The sequence below is a fragment of the Mustela nivalis genome, assembly GCF_964662115.1.
Source record: "Mustela nivalis genome assembly, chromosome: 5".
NCBI lineage: Eukaryota > Metazoa > Chordata > Mammalia > Carnivora > Mustelidae > Mustela > Mustela nivalis.
This window is the reverse complement of record NC_139024.1, coordinates 119,235,950-119,252,478: the sequence shown is the minus strand read 5'-3', so window position 1 is coordinate 119,252,478 and position 16,529 is coordinate 119,235,950. Positions and strand designations below refer to the sequence as shown.

General features: G+C 35.5%; 2 protein-coding genes across 14 annotated transcripts in view; one reads left to right on the top strand and one right to left on the bottom strand.

The window, feature by feature from the left end:
• The window catches only part of LOC309865787 (endogenous retrovirus group K member 7 Env polyprotein-like), a 1,143,634-nt gene that overhangs the window by 625,331 nt on the left and 501,774 nt on the right, over positions 1-16,529 (top strand). The window lies entirely within an intron of this gene.
• Positions 1-16,529, bottom strand: part of LOC309865776 (uncharacterized protein) — a 229,017-nt gene that overhangs the window by 177,051 nt on the left and 35,437 nt on the right. For 11 of the 13 annotated variants that reach the window (XM_082732567.1, XM_082732576.1, XM_082732578.1 and 8 more), the window contains 5 exons: positions 11,705-11,725; positions 10,660-10,677; positions 8,878-8,898; positions 8,146-8,163; positions 4,781-4,801 (listed from right to left, as the gene is read on the bottom strand). In XM_082732567.1, coding sequence (XP_082588693.1) covers positions 4,781-4,801; positions 8,146-8,163; positions 8,878-8,898; positions 10,660-10,677; positions 11,705-11,725 — 99 coding nt within the window. The remainder of the gene's footprint in view (positions 1-4,780; positions 4,802-8,145; positions 8,164-8,877; positions 8,899-10,659; positions 10,678-11,704; positions 11,726-16,529) is intronic. The other 2 variants (XM_082732574.1, XM_082732579.1) reach the window with 1 other exon arrangement.

The following is a 16,529-nucleotide window of genomic DNA, read 5'->3' as shown; positions in this document are numbered from 1 at the left end:
CTGCTAGTTAACACACAGTATAATATTAGTTTCAAGTGTATACATTAGTGATCCTCCACTTCCACACATCACCCAGTACTCTTCATAAGTGCACTCCTACCACAGACTGGTGGTGGCTCTTAAGGAGGGCACATATTGTATGTAGCACCGGGTGTTGTACATAAACAATGAATCTTGCAACACTGGATCAAAAACTAATGATGTATTGTATGGTGAGTAACATAACACAAACATTTTTTTTTTTAAAGTGTACTCCTTAATCCCCCTCATCACTGGTTTAACCTATTCTCCCACCTGCCTCCCTTCTGATAACCACCTGTTTATTCTCTATAGGTAAGAGTCTGTTTCTTGGTTTGTGTCTTTCTCTTTTTCCCACTTTGCTCATTTGTTCTGTTTCTGAAAGTCCACAAATGAGTGAAAGCACATTTGTGTTTTTTCTGAGTGAATTATTTTGGTTAGCGTAATATTCTCTAGCTCGAGCCATGCCATTGCAAATGGCAAGATTTCATTCTTTTTTATGGCTGAGTAATATTCCATGGTGTGTGTGTATGTACTCAGCATAACTTCTGGTTCATACATGGTGTTGCAGATGGCATAATCATATCCTCTTTGTGGCTGTAATATATAGATACAGATACAAATATAGATATATCTATCTATTTTAATCTTTTCTCTATTGATGGACAATTGGGTTGCTCCTATATCTTGGCTATTATAGATAATACTGTGACAAACATAAGGGTGCATATATCTTTTCAAATTAATGTTTTTGTTTTCTTTGGGTAAATTATTGAATCACATGATTTTTTTTTTTTTTTTTAATTTGAGAAACCTCCATCTGTTTTCCACTGGGGAAACAATTTACATGCCCACTAACAGTGCACCAGGGTTCCTTTTTTTCCACATCCTCAACACTTGTTTCTTGTGTTTTTGATTTTAGCCATCTGACAAGTGTGGGGTGATATCTCATTGTGGTTTTGTGTTCCCTTGATACATAGTAGCATGGAGGATCTTTTTATGTGTCTGTTGGCCATCTGTATGTTTGTCTTTGGAAAATATCTACTCAAATCCTCTGCCTGCTTTAAAATCAGGTTGTTTGTTTTCAGATGTTCTTAATTTTAGTGAAGTCCAGCTTATCAATTATTCCTTTCATGAATCATGCCCTTAGGGTTATATCTAAAAAGTTGTTACCAGCACTCACTTTGGCAGCACGTATACTAAAAAGTCATTACCATACCCAAAGTCATTTAGCTTTTCTCTGATGTTATCTTCTAGAAGTGTTTAATTTTGAATTTTATATTTAGGTTTGTGATGCATTTTGAGCTAATTTTTGTGAAGAGTATAAGTTATGGGGGAAGATTGACTTTTTTGTAAGTGAATGTCTAGTTGTTCTAACATTTCTTGAAAAGAATATCTTTGCTCCATAGTATTGCTTTTGCTCCTTTGTCAAAGATTATTTGACTATATTTATGTGGGACTGCTTCTGAGCTGTCTATTCTGTTCCACTGATTTGTTGGTTTGCTTACCAATACCACACTATCTGGATTATTGTAGATTTCAGGTAAGTCTTGAGGGTGAGTAGTGGTGTCAGTCTTCCAAATTTGTTCTCCTTAAATATTGTATTTGCTATTCTGAGTCTTTGGCTTCTTCATTTAAATTTTAGGATCAGTTTGTCAATATCCACAAAACACCTTGCTGAATTTTGATGGCATTGCACTCAATCTATAAATTATTTTGGGAAGAATTGACATTTTGACAATATTGGGTCTCCCTATTCATGAACATGGAATATCTTTCTTTTTATTTTGTTCTTTTTTTTGTTTGATAAGAGTTTTGTTACTCTTTGTTTTTGTTTTCTTAATTGGTGTATTTAAAACAACAGATTTTAAAATTTTTATAACATTTTAAATTTCTTTTCAGTGTTCCAGAATTCATTGTTTATGTACCACACCCAATATTCCATACAATACGTGCCCTCCATAATATCCATCACCAGACTTACCAAACCTCCCACGCCCGACCCCTCCAAAGCCCTCAGATTGTTTTCCAGTGTCCATAGTCTCATGGTTCGTCTCCCCTTCCAATTTTCCCCAACTCCAGTCTCTCCATCTCCCCATGTCCTTCGTGTTAAATCTTATGCTCCACAAATAAGTGAAACCATATGATAATTGACTCTCTCTGCTTGACTTATTTCACTCAGCATAATCTCTTCCAGTCCAGTCCATGTTGATATAAAAGTTGGATATTCAACCTTTCTGATGGAAGCATAATTCCCCAGAGTGTATATGGGCTACATCTTCCTTATCTATTGGTCCATCAAAGGGCATCTTGGTTCTTTCCACAATTTGGCAATGTAGCCATTGCTGCTATGAACGTTAGGGTACAGATGGCCATTCTCTTCACTACATCTGTATCTTTGGGATAAATACCAGTAGTGCAATTGCAGGGACATAGGGAAGCTCTATTTTTAATTTCTTAAGGAATCTCCACACTGTTTTCCAAAGTGGCTGTATCAACTTGCATTCCCACCAACAGTGTAGAAGGGTTCCTCTTTCTCCACATACTTTCTAACACACATTGTTTCCTGTCTTGCTAATTTTGGCCATTCTAACTGGTGTAAGGTGGTATCTCAATGTAGTTTTGATTTGAATCTTCCTGATGGCTAGTGATGAACATTTTTTCATGTGTCTGTTAGTCATGTATGTCTTCTTTGGAGAAGTGTCTGTTCATGTCTTCTGCCTATTTTTTGGGATGATTATCTGTTTTGTGTGTGTTGAATTTGTGGAGTTCTTTATAGATCCTGGATATCAGCCCTTGGTCTGTATTGTCATTTGCGAATATCTTCTCCCATTCTGTGGGTTGTCTCTTTGTTTTATTGACTGTTTCCTTTACTGAGCAGAAGCTTTTGATCTTGGTGACATGATACTTTATATGGAAAACCCAAAAGACTCTACCCCCAAACTACTAGAATTCATACAGCAATTCGATAATGTGGCAGGTATGAAGTCAATGTACAGAAATCAGTGGCTTTCTTATATACTAACCATGAAAATACAGAAAGAAAAATTAGGGAATCAATTCCATTTACTCTAGCACCAAGAACTATAAGATACCTGGGAATAAACCTAACCAAAGAGGTAAAGGATCTGTACTTGAGGAACTGCAGAACACTCATGAAAGAAGTTGAAGAAGACACAAAAAGATAGAAGACCATTCCACACTCATGGATCAGAAAAATAAATATTGTTAAAATGTCTATATTGCTTAGAGCAATCTATACTTTCAATGCCATTCTGATCAAAATTCCACTGGTATTTTTCATAGACCTGGAGCAAACAATCCTAAAATTTGTATGGAATCAGAAGAGACCCCGAATCGCTAAGGAAATGTTGAAAAAGAAAAAACAAACAAATAAACAAAAAGAAAACCCCCAAAACTGGGGCATCACGTTGCCTGATTTCAAGCTTTACTACAAAGCTGTGATCACCAAGACAGCATGGTACTGGCATAAAAACAGACACATAGACCAGTGGAACAGAGTAGAGAGCCCAGTTATTGATCCTCAATTCTATGGGCAAATAATCTTCGACAAAGCAGAAAAAAATATCTAGTGGAAAAAAAGACAGTCTCTTCAATAAATGGTGCTGGGAAAATTAGACAGCTATATGTAGAAGAATGAAACTCGACAATTCTCTTACACCCTACACAAAAATAAACTCGAAATGGATAAAAGACCTCAATGTGACCAGGAATCCATCAGAATCCTAGAGGAGAATATGGGCAGTAACCTCTTCGATATCAGCCACAGCAACTTCTTTCAAGATATGTCTCCAAAGGCAAAGGAAACAAAAGTGAATATGAATTTTTGGGACTTCATCAAGATCAAAAACTTCTGTTTGTTTGTTTTTATGGAAGCACAAATTTTTGTAGTTTGTCTGAATAGTATGAAAGGCAAGTCTCAATCCTTTGAAGGAGAAGAAATCAGAAGAGGCTTTTAAAGTACCCTGACTCTTTTTCACTGAATAAGAGTGGTGGTTCAGGTTTAGATATGATAAACTTTATGAAGGAGAGGACAAAAATCAGCCTTTCTTTTTTGTCTTCAGCTCTATTTTAGTGTTTTCTTTGTTTGCATGTGCAGTCTGTTCCTCCTAATGCTCTCACTCATATTTCTCATTATATGCTTTCCACCTATTATCTTCTGGAATTTTGTTTTGTGACCGTAGAGCTTCAGACTGAAATATAAATTTCTTAGTGTGTCGGGCGCCTGGGTGGCTCAGTGGGTTAAGCTGCTGCCTTCATCTCAGGTCATGATCTCGAGGTCCTGGGATGGAGTCCCGCATTGGGCTCTCTGCTCAGTAGGGAGCCTGCTTCTCTTCCTCTCTCTCTGCCTGCCTCTCTGCCTACTTGTGATCTCTCTCTGTCAAATAAATAAATAAAATCTTTAAAAAAAAATTTCTTAGTGTGTCATTTCCATGGTTTTTCCTGTGATCTGACCCCAACATATTCTATCAGCACTGTTTCCCTTTGTTTCTCTTTTGTAACTTAATATGGTAACCAAAGAACAACTTTTTTAGTTGTCTTTGCTGTTCTGTGGACATTTTATATACTACCCATCACTCCAAAACTATTTGTAAATTAGAAGAATACTAGAAAATGTGGAGTAGAAGAGGTGCAAAACAATCTAACTCTCAGGGTCATACTGGCCAGGTGTGAAAAGTATTAGTGTAAGTAAAGGAACCCAGATGTTACAGAGGACACTGAGAAAGTAATTAAAACTTACCAGCTGCTACTGGACCAATTACTAAAAAAGAAAATAAAATATATTATTATTTTAAAAAAATATGTACTTAGCTCCTATTGAAAATCTACTTGGAACATTGGAAAAGGGACTTTTGGGAAACATGAAATCTTATATGAATATGTTTTACCTTATTAATTCAGTATTAACTATTCTTTAATAACCTAAGGCCATTTTGATGAGTTATATGAGTAAAGTTACTTTTTCTAATGCAATAACTTTTTTTAAACATTCTTAATTGTCCAAGGGTCACAATCTTACAGGAAACTGGCTATCAGTTAAAGGTTAGTAACTTAAGTTCCTTCTTCATTTACTTCTCTTTCAGCATTCTATCTCACTTTCAAAACTGTCACCATGTCAGCTCTCATCATATTCCTATTTGCAGTACAGAAAGTTTATAACTATCAACGTAAACACTTTTGTCATGATAATATTTCTCTATGTGTTTCTTTTTCTTTCTGATAATCTCTGGGGTTTAATCAGAATTTTAAATCTGACCTAAGTAGTAGCACAAGTAAGACCTGTAAACCATATAAGATAATGGTTCTTGCACATCTTTCAAGGGTGGAGAATAGGGTATAGTGAAAATCAGTTATAATAACCAATGAGAAATCCCAAGAGTTTCAATCTCCTGATCCTCTTCATTAGTCCTAAATCTTTCATGATAGTTAACTTTAGAGTAAACAAAATGGAGTTGAGGTTAGCCCCTCTTTCTTTTCTTATCAGTTTTTATGATAATTTAAAATTCCTTAGGAGCCAGCAACGATTATTTAGATTTCACTTATTTTGCTTTTCTTCCCATTTTAGTCTCTTACCTCATAATGTTTTTGGTCTATTCTTTACTTTTCATAAGATTATTATTTTAGGGTTTTTTTTTAAATCTGAGCTAAATTCTTCATTACTTTAGGAAATTTTTTTAATTGAATAGTTTATATTATGCCTGTCCTTTTTTTCCTTTGCATCAATAGAGTTTTCACTTAAAATCATTAATTTTAGGACATGCAGAAAAATCTGAGGGCAAGATGGGAAAATATGCCACATAAGTTTGCATTAACAGAAGTGATTATAGCCCATGAGAGCATGAAACCTCAACTCTGTGGGAGTCCAAAGGATGCTAGAATTGCCAAACAATGGTGTTGAGGGTTTTGGAGGGGGTGGGGGGAACAAAAAACAAAACAAAACTCTAATCAACCTAACACAGAATTTAACTTCACCAAAACTCAATTACTAATCATATTCTTTATAGCAGAAGTAGAAAAGAATTCCTGAAACTACCTTCCCTTCTAAGAAGGCAACTGCAAATAAATATGATATATCAATTCCTCCATTGTTTTCTCCAGTAACCTTGGGAAAGGACAGAGGACAAAGCTTGAGGCATCAGTATACCCCCAACTTTATATAAATTTCAGGCAACAGAGTACATGCCAAACAATTACTGTTAGTTATGTTATTAAGAATCATTAATGTATCATAAATGTCTGGATATTAGTTTCTAGTGAGTATCAAATATTAATTTCTTATGGTCATTGTTGATAAGCATTGTTTATGAGTTTTGAGTTAATAGTGACTGTAAAGACTATTACAATAAAATAAAGTTTCATTCTTTGCTCATTAGTCATTTAGAAAAGAGTTGAAATATAGTCATTTGATGGAAGTGGCTGTCTTATATGAGGTAGAGGGAATATGGAGAGCTGCTGAAAGACAGGCGGCTGTTGAGTTTATATAGAAAATTTCATCCAAGTCAAAGTCATACCTCCACCTAGGGTCTTGAACAGAATTTGTCTTAATTCTAGTGCTCTTAATTATGGTAAGAACAGACAAAGGTTCTATAATCTGGTACAAATACCCAGCTCTCTCACAACACTTAGTGATTGCACTAGCTTATGTCAACTTTGAAACTCTTTATGACCGCCAAAGAAGGGACTAAACTCCTAGAGGTACTTCAGAATCCTGTATCAAAGCCAAAAATATATAAGCATTGGGAATATAGTTAATGATATTGTATGGTGACAAACGGTAGTTGCACTTGTGGTGAGCATAGCATAGTGCACAGAGTTGTCCAGTCATTTTGTTGTATGCCTGAAATACCTGTAGAAATCATGTGTGTCCACTATACTTTAATCAAACAACAACCACCAACCAAACAAACAAACAAACAAAACCCAAAACAGACAAATAGATCCTCTCTGGAAAGATTACTTTGGAAGAGTAACTACTATGGTCTTTCGAGTAATTGAGTTGTCAAAGTCATCATCCTTTACTAACTAGAGCATGAAAAATTTAGTCTATTTTAGGTGGTATTGATAAAGATAGGGAAATATATACAATTCTTAGGAAATTTGGAGAAAAAATTCCACATTCATGGGTAATTTTTGAAAGTGTCTCTCTTGGAAATCATCCACTGAAAAGTATGCTAAAGTGGAACCTTTGAAGCCCTAGTAAGAGGAAAGAATCAGGTGTTGCCACATTTGAATTTTCACAATTTTCATATCCTTACTCTTGTGGCTGAGTCCTGGTTTCTCTGCTCTTTCTTGCCCTTCATCTTTAGATTTCCCTTGTAGCTTGGTTTTTTGGCAAAATATTTAAACTTGTTTTCCCTAATTATCTTTTTCTTTTTTTTAAACAGTCGTGGTTTAGGGTTTCCGCTGATTTATACATAAATAAATCAGTTGTTCCAGTAATATGGAATAGGGACAATGAAAACATAAAATTTAAAGGCCCTAGAGGTTACACAGATTAAAGTTTTAGAGAAATTAAATGCTTTACCCAGAGCCACATATCTGGTTAAGTGTTCTGGTTGAGATCTGAACCTAGGTCTATCTGATTACTTTATTAACCATTGCAATATATTACCTTAGCATTTTTGTTTTTAATAATTTAATATCATGTATATGGTTTTATTTCATATTTAGAATTATTCCTTAGAGCATATCTCTTGAAATGGAAATATGAGTTTAAGAGATACTGCATTTCATTGTATCTTGCAATGTAATGTAAGTTTGCTTTCTAAAAGGTTCACATAAGTTTAAAAGGGATCAATGATGTATAAATATATATTTTTTACAAAGCATTGCTGACATTGCTTTTCATATTTAAATTTTTCTTTTTATTAGGTGAAAAGTACTACCTCAGGGTCTTAATTTTCTATCATTTATTTATCTATTTACCTAGGGCATATATAGTTTCTAAATTCATTTGTAACTTAAAGAGATACTAGATAATTGGGAGGTAAAGGGGCTTGAAAACATGAATGTGAAACACTTTGCTTCAGGGAAATTTTTCTAAAGGACACTGGAATTAAGAAATAGATGAATAAAGAAAAGAGAAATAGATGAATAATAACTTACCAAGAGGTACTGGAGTAACTGGCAGAATAACATGAATAAAAATACATTAACCAGAGTTTTGGACCAAAAATATAGTTTTTGTCTTTTCTTTTTCCAAGGTATTAGCAAAGAGACCTTTGAGAGACACCAAACCTCCCCCAATAAAAACATCCACAGTAAAATAAGAGGGGTTAGTATTTCTTTTGTGGTACAAGAATAGTTTCAGTCTGACTTAACTGGCTTTCGTATATTTCAATTTGGTGGAAAGATAGAGCAGGCTGGGACATATGCTTCTGCCATTCTTTTTCTTTCTCATCTAGTATAGAGGATTTAAATTTTGCAGAGAACTTTAAAGAATAGCAAATTTGAATGCTAATTGTGGTTATTCTCTTTCCTTTCCTTACACCTTAGATATCTTCCTGATTTTTCCTTTATCCTCTGTTGGTATCTCTACATTTGTGATATCCCACTATATATTATATATCTTTCCTTTTGGCTATGTGGCAATTTTTATTTGTTATTAAAAGGTATTTGAAATTGTTTTTAGAAAACAAAATATTTCTTTTATACTTAGTCTCTTAGTCAAATGTTTATTCTTTCTATTGATTAATTAATTGCCCAGCTAGTTACCAAGGGGGAGAGGAAATATTTATAAATACAAGCATTGAATGGAATTGGTCAAAGTTAGAAAAAATATTCTCCTATTTTGGGATCCCAGCTTGTACCAGATTTATGAAAACAAAAGGAACTTACTGATAGGTACTGCTCCATGTGCTAAAATACAAATACAAATTATTAGTATAGGTTGACACTGATAATGAAATTGACATTGATAATAATCTTTTTTTTAAAATTTATTTATTTGACAGACAGATCACAAGTGGGAAGAGAGGCAGGCAGAGACAGAGAGAGGGGGAAGCAGGCTCCCCACTGAGCAGAGAGCCCAGTGGGGCTCAATCCCAGAACCCTGGGATCATGACCTGAGCTGAAGGCAGAGGCTTTAACCCACTGAGCCACCCAGGTGCCCTGACATTGATAATAATCTTACTGAGACTGTTCCCAAACAAAATTTCCAAAATGAAAAGGGAAAGTAAACTCCAGAACTTTAATCTCTCTTTTTCAGTAGTAACATAGTAATTTTGAAAAAGTGGCAAAGGAGTGTTATTTTTCTCTTATCATCCAGTTTCTTTCAGAAATTGAAATACCACAGAGCTGGAAAAGTCTCATTTCCCATAAATTTTGCTTACATTTTCATTCTACTCCTTTCCCTCATTGCTTACTCTTTCATGAGTTTTCCTACTTTTATCTGTGATTTCTGCCTTATATTTAGTTGAAAATGTATTTTGTTGAAAAGTCAGTAGAGGCAATCCAAAGAAGTTTTCATCTCACTCTTAATTATTTCTGTTTCTCAGTTTCATTTTCCAGATATTATTCAGTAATTCAAGAGGGAAGAAGTTGGTCAATGTGTAAGCAAAGATCAGTGCATAGGAGTGGCACCGGCCCAGTTAAAAATGAGGATAAATCTGATTTTTCCTGCTTCTTTCCTCAGACTATAGTATATGATCTCTTTTATGTCCTTATCATGAGTCTTTTTAAGTAGATAAAGTCTTGTTTTAAGTGGGACATTTTAACTTACTGAGAAAAAAAAAATCAATCATGTTTATTTTTCCACCAATTTTTATGGTCTCTGTTTTATATAAAATCATAGATATTCTAGTAGGATTCTGAGTAGAGGGTATGGGAAATATAATGTTTATCTTTCTTTTGAAATGGGAACAGCTGCATTTAGGGGGAAAAAACCCACAGTGAGTGCATAACAGAAACAAAAAGGGAGTTTCTTAGAATTGCAAGTGTCTTAAAGTGGATACAGAGAACATGGCTGCCATTGATACTGTTCAATGACTGAAGATAAATATCTTCTCAATGACAACTAAAGCATGTATGTCAGACGGAAGAGCTCCATTTTTAGAAGAAGTGGGAGAAATGAACTACTTTTTCTTTGCATTCTCCCCAGTTTCTCTGAAGAAGGGTGTCAGGAATGTTTAAATTCATATGTAAATTCCCAGAGGGCAGTTATTTTCTTCAGTTTTGGTCCCTGCTGTATCCTCAGTGTTTGGCACAGAGTAGGCCCTCAATAATTAATTAATTAATTAATTAAGATCTCAATTAATTTAACTCTGCCAATTGAATTTTATTTCTGACATCTCCTACATTTAAAAATTTCTACCAAAACCATTTATAAACCCTAGTAGTTACAACTAGTATTTTTTCCATAGGTGACAATTTACAACAAATGCTCAGAAGCATTATTTCTAATTCCAGGTCAGCTTTAGCCAGCTCAGGATTTGATTTGCCCTCCGTGGGTTTTTTCTACTTTCTAAAATAATTTCTCAGTTACTATAGAGGAAGTTATTTAATATAAAAACAAGAGATACAAACTTGAAAAATTTGAATGTTAAGGTTTTTCATGTTCAGAAAAGGATATAACTAATGTTGGAACCAACGCCAGAATTGATGAATAGATATAGAACTTACTTGGCTCTTCTTGTCTTGCTGCAAAAAAGAAATCAAATGAGTGAGTGAGTGAAAGATTTCTGGATGAACAGCAGAGTTACTTCTCAAAATTAATTCTAGAAGTTTTGAAATAAGAGAGACCACCAGATGATGCACTTAGAATCAGTTCAATATGATTTGAGAATAAATATCTTCACATTGTTTTGCTAATGTCCCTTTTAATTTGGATCCCTTTTTGGAAAGAAAGGTTAAGAGATGGGAGATGCTATTTCTGGTTTCTCTCTGCTAATTCAAACTCTTCATCAACTAGTAAGATTTTTATGTTACTGACACTTTGTTTTCTTCTTACTATTCCTCTCTTCCCTTCACTTCTTTGGAATGATTTTATTGGTTTATCATGAGGATTGCTATGATTCTTGTTTTGCTAATTGCTGTTCCTTATGTTAATTTTAGAAAGTTTTCTCTTTTCCCTATAAACATACATATTGTAGGGTTGGGTGACTGTATTTATCACCATTTGACTGGGATGGAGGCACTGCTGGACCTTTAGAGCCTGGATTTGAATCCCAATTTCTGCTGCTTATATTGTGGCATCATGGGCAAGTTACCTAGTCTCACTCTTTTATTCTCTTTGTAATAGGAATAACAATCCCTATCTGATATAATGTATATGCATATATAAAGTGCTGAGTACAGTGCCTTGTACATTGAATAAATATTAATAAAAAATAAAAATTATATAAAAATTAAAATTAAAATTAAATAAAAACTGAATAAATATTATTTATTATTATAGTACCACATTAAGTACCTATTAGTTTCAATTATAGCCTCTAAATGGACCTTGATAGTTGAAAATGGAACAAACTACTGGAAATAGGAATAGAGAAACAAGAAGTTAGAAGGTGAGAAATGCTGAAAATATTAATAAACTACAGAGTCAGAAATATAAATCTTAAGTCTTGGTGCATTCATACTAAAACAGAGCCCAAAATGGCTTCTAGATTCCATAAAAAACCAATGTTAACAATATAATTGAGAGAATTGAGAGAAACATGGAACTTACTCTTAGGTTTCTCAGGTCTTGCTTTAATAAAAAAGACAAACAAACAAATTAGTGTGGTTGTCTGATGAAACAGAAACAGATTTTCACTGGGCACCTGGGTGGCTCAGTTGGCTAAGCAACTGCCTTCAGCTCAGGTCATGATCCTGGAGTCCCAGGATCAAGTCCCACATCAGGCCCTCTGCTCATCAGGGAGCCGGCTTGTCCCTCTGCCTCTGGCCCCTTTCATGCTCTCTCTCTCTTTCAAATAATTAAAATCTTAGAAAAAAAAAAAAAAGAAAGAAACACATTTTCACTGATGTCATTGCAGTATGAGCATCACACACTGAACAGTAATGAAAAGGATGATTAAGCAGGGACCACTTTGCCATGGGAATGTTCTGGAAGGAAGAATCCAGAGCTAGTGATGGAACTCTCTTTTCCTTTTCCTTTCTAGATCCCTGACTGTGTGAAGTCGGGAAATGTGTCATATTCCAACCTATTTTAGTTGAGCTAATTTCTTGGTCCTCCTTTGTCATTTTACTTTTCCAATCTGCACCAATAATCTTTTTTTTTTTTTAAGATTTTATTTATTTGACAGACAGAGATCACAAGCAGGCAGAAAGGCAGGCAGCGAGAGGACGACGCAGGCTCCCCAATGAGCAGAGAGCCTGACATGGGACTCTATCCCAGGACCCTGGGTACATGACCAGAGCCGAAGGCAGAGGCTTTAACTCACTGAGCCACCCAAGCGCCCCTCAACTGATAATCTTTTTTTTTTTTAAATTTTTTATTTTTTATAAACATATATTTTTATCCCCAGGGGTACAGGTCTGTGAATCATCAGGTTTACACACTTCACAGCACTCACCAAAGCACATACCCTCCCCAATGTCCATAATCCCACCCCCTTCTCCCAAACCCCCTCCCCCCAGCAACCCTCAGTTTGTTTTGTGAGATTAAGAGTCACTTATGGTTTGTCTCCCTCCCAATCCCATCTTGTTTCATTTATTCTTCTCCTACCCACTTAATCCTCCATGTTGCATCACCAGTTCCTCATATCAGATAATCTTAATCTTTGTAGTCCTCACCAAGATTCTTTACTTATACTCCCTTCAGTGAGAGTGGCTTTATTTTCTCTTCATCAAATCCCACACTTAGCATGGCCTCTGCAAGAGCAGTCATTTAACAAATGTTCACCGAATCAAGGAAAAAATCACCCTACTGTATGTAGCCAGCATCAGAATGTTCCTCCTTTCCCTCTGTTCTCTTCAAGCACCCATTAAGAAGATTTTGAGCCTTATAGGTGAAACAGGTATGGGGTATATGAAGGCATGCAGAGATCTCTGCTACAAGATGCATGAGGGTGAGCAAAAGAGATTGCAGGGAGAGTGGTGAACATATGACATTCTGTGCCTAAGTCCTGGATAACTTTTAGCTATAAGATTTTGAAAACTTGATCGTCTAGGAAAAAAGGTTTTCAAAGTTATAAGGAGTGGTTTTTTTAAATAATCTAGGAAGAAGTGAAATAAGTAATATACTTTTGGGGCAGCTTAGTACACTTGGGGCAGCTTTTTTGGTTCTAGAGAATCACTAGAAAGAGCCAGGTGTGACAAAGCAAAGCAGAGATGAGATGACAAAGTAAGATTTAAAAGGAAGTATCTGATACACTATGACTCTGAGAAATCAAACTACATGTAAGAATGAGAAAACACACAAAGAAGAAAATTATTGTTTTCTAAGTATGAATTTGGGTTGCATTAATGGTGAAAACTGTTCCTTGACTGTGGAAGAATATGTGTGCGTATGTGTATTCTTGTTCACAGTTGACTAAGCAACAATTTCACTGAAGTATTGTTATGATACTGAACTCCAGATGTGCTGTTTTGGGGCTTAGGTTATAAGTATCAGTGCAGAGTATAAAAATTTCATTTTTTATGGAATCCAGCACCCCAAGTAATTTTGAAGATCAGTGATTTTTTTTTTTTCAGAAGCTGCACCTTGACAAACAAGGGCATCACTCATGGAAGTAAGTGGGGTTCCTTCAAATAGCCTCATGGACAGTGAATAAAATAAGAGGAACCAGAGGTTTGTTCTGGTAGACTAGTGGGCGAAAATTTGTCATCACCCCCTTAGAGATTCTCAGAGCTTGAAGGAGCAGGATGCATTGCAAGTGAGGCTGAATCTTTTGTGGGTGGACACACTGGTGATCCACAGCAAATGTCACGATGACCTGCCTCCTTAGAGTTTCACAGTATTATTATTTTATTTGCTTTCTTTTCACTTTGAGATACTGTAAAAAATAATATTTCAGAAATCAAAACATTATACTACTTGTGATGTTTGTCATAGTTGTTCCCAATTTTTCTTCTAAGAAAAAAGATAATATAGGGATGTCCAAGATTACCCTTTGAATCACCAATCCCAGGTTCATTTTCTTCCCTTAATTTAGCATTAATTGTGTATCCACCAATTTTAAAAAGTACTTTCATACATATATGGATCCTTAAGCAATAGGATAGTTTTCAGTATTTTTTGCTTTAACTTGCATGTGTTTTTTTTAAAAATATTGATACATAAATTGTTATTCAATTCTCTGAAATATTCTCTATTATTATGTGTCATTTTTTAAAAAATCTTTTATTTATTTATTTGACCGAGATCACAAGTAGGCAGAGAGGCAGGCAGAGAGAAAGGGAGAGGGAAGCAGGGTCCCTGCTGAGCAGAGAGCCCGATGTGGGACTCAGTCCCAGGACCCTGAGATCATGACCTGAGCCGAAGCCAGTGGCTTAACCCACTGAGCCACCCAGGTGCCCCTGTGTCATCTTTTATTATTAGTTTGTATCAGGAAATACCATTTTTCATCTGGTTTGTTTCCATTCAACTCTATGACCGGAGCTCTTTTCTCAATTGCATATACAGACACTAGAGTTAGTTCATTTTAAACTACTGTATATTATTCTATTTTATGAGCTTACATATGTTAATTTATTTCTGATTTTTGAATGTCACAATAAACATCTTTGTTCATGACATTTTATGTACAAATGTAAGAGTTTACTCTTGTGTTTATACCCAGAAGTAAATTCAAGATTTTATTAGAGAGGGAGGGTGTGCGGTGTTAGGGGGATGGGGTGGACAGAGGGAGAAAGAGTCTTGAACAGACTCTACACTGAGCACAGAACCTGACCTGGGGCTCGATCTCAAAATCCTGAGATGATGACCTGAGTGGAAAACCAGAGTCTGATGCTCAACCAACTGTATTACCCAGGTCTTAATAAATATTTGATCTTGTCAAGCTTTAAAATTTTTACCAATATATGTGGAAAAAAGAAGTATCTCATTTTAACACTTATTTTTCTTACTGATAGTGAGATTTTATTTATATTCTTAATGCTGATAACATTGATAGTTATGCACACTGCAAATATTTTCTCTCAGTCTGACTCCCTTTTATCTTTTAACATTATTTGTAGTGTGTTTGGTCAATAAAAGTTTTGAATTTTTATTAATTAACATTTATGTTACCTGTTTTCTCAGTATTTTAAAAGAAAGCCTCCTTATCTGAGTCCTAAATCTATTCTCCTATATAAGGGTCTGTCTCTGGATTCTTGATTCTGTCACACTGATTTTTTCCCAACTTCTGCTGCTCATTTTTTTAAAAAGATTTTATTTATTTGATAGAGAGAGAGATCAGAAATAGGCAGAGCGGGGGACAGGAAGAGAGGAGGAAGCAGGCTCCCTACTGAGCAGAGAGCCCGATGTGGGGCTCCATCCCAGGACCCTGGGATCATGACCTGAGCTGAAGGCAGAGGCTTAACCCACTGAGCCACCCAGGTGCCCCTGCTGCTCATTTTTAAATCAGATATTTTGCTATTGAGTTGATGAGTTCCATGTATATAACATATAGGATATATGTATATAATGACTCCTTCTCAGGTAGGGCATTTGCAGATTTTTTTTTCTAATTCCATAGATTGCCTTTTCATTTTGCAGTTCATTTCTTTTTCTATACAGTAGCCTTTTAGTTTGGTGTAGTTCCATCTTATTATTTTCTCTGATGTTAAGGAGTTGTTCCCTTTATCTTTTCCTAAGAATTTTACAGTTTTCAGTCTTATCCATTTTGAGTTTATTTTTGTGAGTGGAGTAAGATAGGAGTCTAATTTCATTCTTTTGCATGTGAATATTTTTTCCCCAGCATTGTTTTTTCTTTAATTTTTTATTTTTTATAAACATATATTTTTATCCCCAGGGGTACAGGTCTGTGAATCACCAGGTCCGCACACCCCACAGCACTCACCAAAGTACACCCCCCCCAATGTCCATAACCCCACCCCGCTTCTCCCAACCCTCCCTCCCCCCAGCAACCCTCAGTTTGTTTTGTGAGATTAAGAGTCACTTATGGTTTGTCTCCCTCCCAATCCCATCTTGTTTCATTGATTCTTCTCCTACCCACTTAAGCCCCCATGTTACATCACCACTTCCTCATATCAGGGAGATCATATGATAGTTGTCTTTCTCCGCTTGACTTATTTCACTAAGCATGATATGCTCTAGTTCCATCCATGTTGTCGCAAATGGCAAGATTTCATTTCTTTTGATGGCTGCATAGTATTCCATTGTGTATATATACCACATCTTCTTGATCCATTCATCTGTTGATGGACATCTAGGTTCTTTCCATAGTTTGGCTATTGTGGACATTGCTGCTATAAACATTCGGGTGCACGTGCCCCTTTGGATCACTATGTTTGTATCTTTAGGATAAATACCCAGTAGTGCAATTGCTGGGTCATAGGGCAGTTCTATTTTCAACATTTTGAGGAACCTCCATGCTGTTTTCCAGAGT